General features: G+C 58.1%; 1 protein-coding gene across 1 annotated transcript in view; it reads right to left on the bottom strand.

Annotated features, from left to right (window-relative positions):
- The window catches only part of PSME3 (proteasome activator subunit 3), a 6,117-nt gene extending 3,726 nt beyond the window's left edge, over nt 1–2,391 (bottom strand). The window contains exons 1-6 of the mRNA XM_027895979.1: nt 2,293–2,391; nt 2,060–2,092; nt 1,741–1,803; nt 1,224–1,328; nt 861–909; nt 221–333 (exon numbers count right to left, since the gene is read on the bottom strand). Of these exons, the coding sequence (XP_027751780.1) occupies nt 221–333; nt 861–909; nt 1,224–1,328; nt 1,741–1,803; nt 2,060–2,092; nt 2,293–2,334 (405 nt within the window). The 5' untranslated portion in view covers nt 2,335–2,391. The remainder of the gene's footprint in view (nt 1–220; nt 334–860; nt 910–1,223; nt 1,329–1,740; nt 1,804–2,059; nt 2,093–2,292) is intronic.
- Between the last annotated feature and the right edge of the window lie 126 nt (nt 2,392–2,517).

The following is a 2,517-nucleotide window of genomic DNA, read 5'->3' as shown; positions in this document are numbered from 1 at the left end:
TGCAGGTCCCACATGCACCTGCAACACTCCCGAGGAGATCACTTCCCACATGGCTGGGATGCCACTCAAGCCAGCACAGGGGATTCCCATGGGAAGTTCTCCTGACTGTACCACAGGAGCCCTGCCCTTCCCCATCTCCAGGCCTGCTCTGTCCACAGCTTTGCCTCTCCAGGAGCAAAACCAGCCCGGTTGCCTCCCCTCGCCCCAGGCCCACACCCACCGTATTGCACTTCTCAATGAGCAGCCTGATTTCTGGCTTCACTTTCTCGATGATGTCCACCAGCTGCTGATTGCTCTTCAGCATCCCATTGGGCATCACGAACACTTTGGTACCTGCAGCAGAGACAAAGACCCAGCGTCAGGAACCATAGGGTCACCCTGAGCCTCACCCCCCACCCGGGCCAGAGAGGGACTGAGCCACCTGTGGGGAAGGGGAAATGGGATGACAGCAGTGACCACAAGGGGAAGGAAAAGAGAAAACACCCAGCAGAGATGTGGCTGAAGAGCTTGAGGCTTCTGAGGTTGAGCACAAAAGGGTTTCCCTGGGAATTTCTGCCTCAGCTTAATCCAAAGCCTGCAATCTTCCTCCAGACAAAGCCACCAGGAGATCAGCTGCCTCCATGAGCAGGCCCAAGCTCAAGCAAGTACTACTCATGTCTATCAGAGAAGTACTGATTACGCTTCTAGGAGCTGGAACCTGACTCCTCCACACCAGCACATCTGTGTGTCAGGCCCTGGCCTGCACGAGCAGCAGCTGCTGTCAGGGCAGGGCGAGTGGGGCTCGTGTGATTCACACCCCCAAGGCACGATGCAGTGGCTCAGGGGGCAGGCAGCAACACAGGGGACTCGAGGACTCTTACCCTGAAAGGTCTCATCGTGGTCTTCCAGCTTCCTCTTTTTCATATTTGGCTAAAACATACAAATATACAAAATGTACAAAACGCTTTACTCACAAGACTAGTCGTGAGGTTATAACAGTGCTGCAAAGGAAACAAGGGAAAACTTTGGAGCCTCTGCCACACTCCTGGCCTTCTAGCCAAAAAGGGGACTGCAAAGCACAGTGTTACCTCCAGCAGACCTCCCAGGCTTGAGAGACCAACCCTTAAAAGGCTTTGGGAGAGCCAGGGTCTGTTATTAAATAAGAATATCCTACCCCAGCACAGAGCAAGCCATGCAGTTTTAATTAACAGAAACCAGGATTACAGCCAAGAGGGTAACCTTACCCCATCCAGTCCATCATGGCTGTTGGTGAGAAGAATTGGGTCAGGCACTGGCAGGTTCATATCCGAATGGATCTGGGTAAGATCATGAATATTCAGGATGGGCTCCTGGAAAATAAAGCAGATTTGTTATTTAATTACGAACTAGCAAGTTCTGCCACACCAAAGACGAGGAGAAGACAAAAGATTCAGACCTCCTCATCCAGCTGTAAAAACAAGGATGAATGAAAAGGAATAGCCCAACAATAGGGTGTGAGCAGAGCTCCCTCAGCCCAGGAGCAGCGAGCCAGGCTGGGCTGGACTCAGCCACCGGCATCCCTGGTGCTGCCAGGGACAGCCTTTGACAGATAAAAGTGAGAGATCACACAGAGCAAACTGAAAAAGGCAGCACCCCTCCAGAGCCACCAGCTGCGGCCTTGTGTCTCTGCAAACAAGGTGAAACGCAGAGAACACAGCCAAGATGAGACCTGCCACGTTGCTGGGGAATGGAAAAGGATGCAGAGCACAAGGCACGCCCTACCTTGAGGAAGCCATCGAGTTCTAACAGCTTCTTTGGGAAAAAGTTTGCTACGAGGTCTTCAGCCTGACAGAGAAAGAAGAGACAGCAGAGTGAAACAAGGCCGTGAGGCAGGAACACCGGGGAAACCATCCGTCCACAGGCAGGAAACGGGGGAGAACACAGATCCTTCCTGCTGCCCGAAACCACCCTCAGCCCAGGCGAGGAGATGCAGGGAGAGCCGGGAGGCTCAGGAACCTCCCCGCAGGGAAGGGTGAGTGATGCTCTGGGCGCTGCTGCCATCCAAAACAGCCCCTTTTCCTGCCTCCGGTGGGACACTCACCTCACTCGTGATCCGCTCCCTGAAGGAGTCAACCTGCGGAGGGAAAAACACCGGCAGGTCAGGGCCTCTGCGGAACGGCGGGGGCCCCCCGGGGGGGAAGGCCGCGCCCCACCGCGCCCCCCCCTCCCCCCGCAGCCGCCACCCGGGACCTCCCGAGGAACGCGGGAAGAGCCCGCAAAACACCTTCCCCTCCCACCCCGGGCCCGTGCGCGGGTGGGGGGAACCGGGCGCACCTTGAGCTTCACCTCCGGGTCCACCTTGAGCAGCGAGGCCATGGCGGGTCCGGTTCCCCCACAACCGCGGGGCCCACACGGCGGAAGTGACCTCACACGCCGCGCGCGCGCGCGCCCGCCGGTGCCGCGAGCCCGCGCGCGCTCCCGCCCGCCCGTCCCCCCCCCGCGTGACACCCCCCTGCCCCCCCGCTCCGCGAGCGCGCGCTCGCGCGCTCGCGGGGCGGA

The sequence above is a fragment of the Empidonax traillii genome, unplaced genomic scaffold, assembly GCF_003031625.1.
Source record: "Empidonax traillii isolate 1590-97213 ecotype Southwest subspecies unplaced genomic scaffold, ASM303162v1 scaffold476:size613836, whole genome shotgun sequence".
NCBI classification, from domain to species: Eukaryota; Metazoa; Chordata; class Aves; order Passeriformes; family Tyrannidae; genus Empidonax; species Empidonax traillii.
The sequence above is the reverse complement of the archived record's forward strand: the minus strand, read 5'-3'. Positions and strand labels throughout refer to the sequence as shown.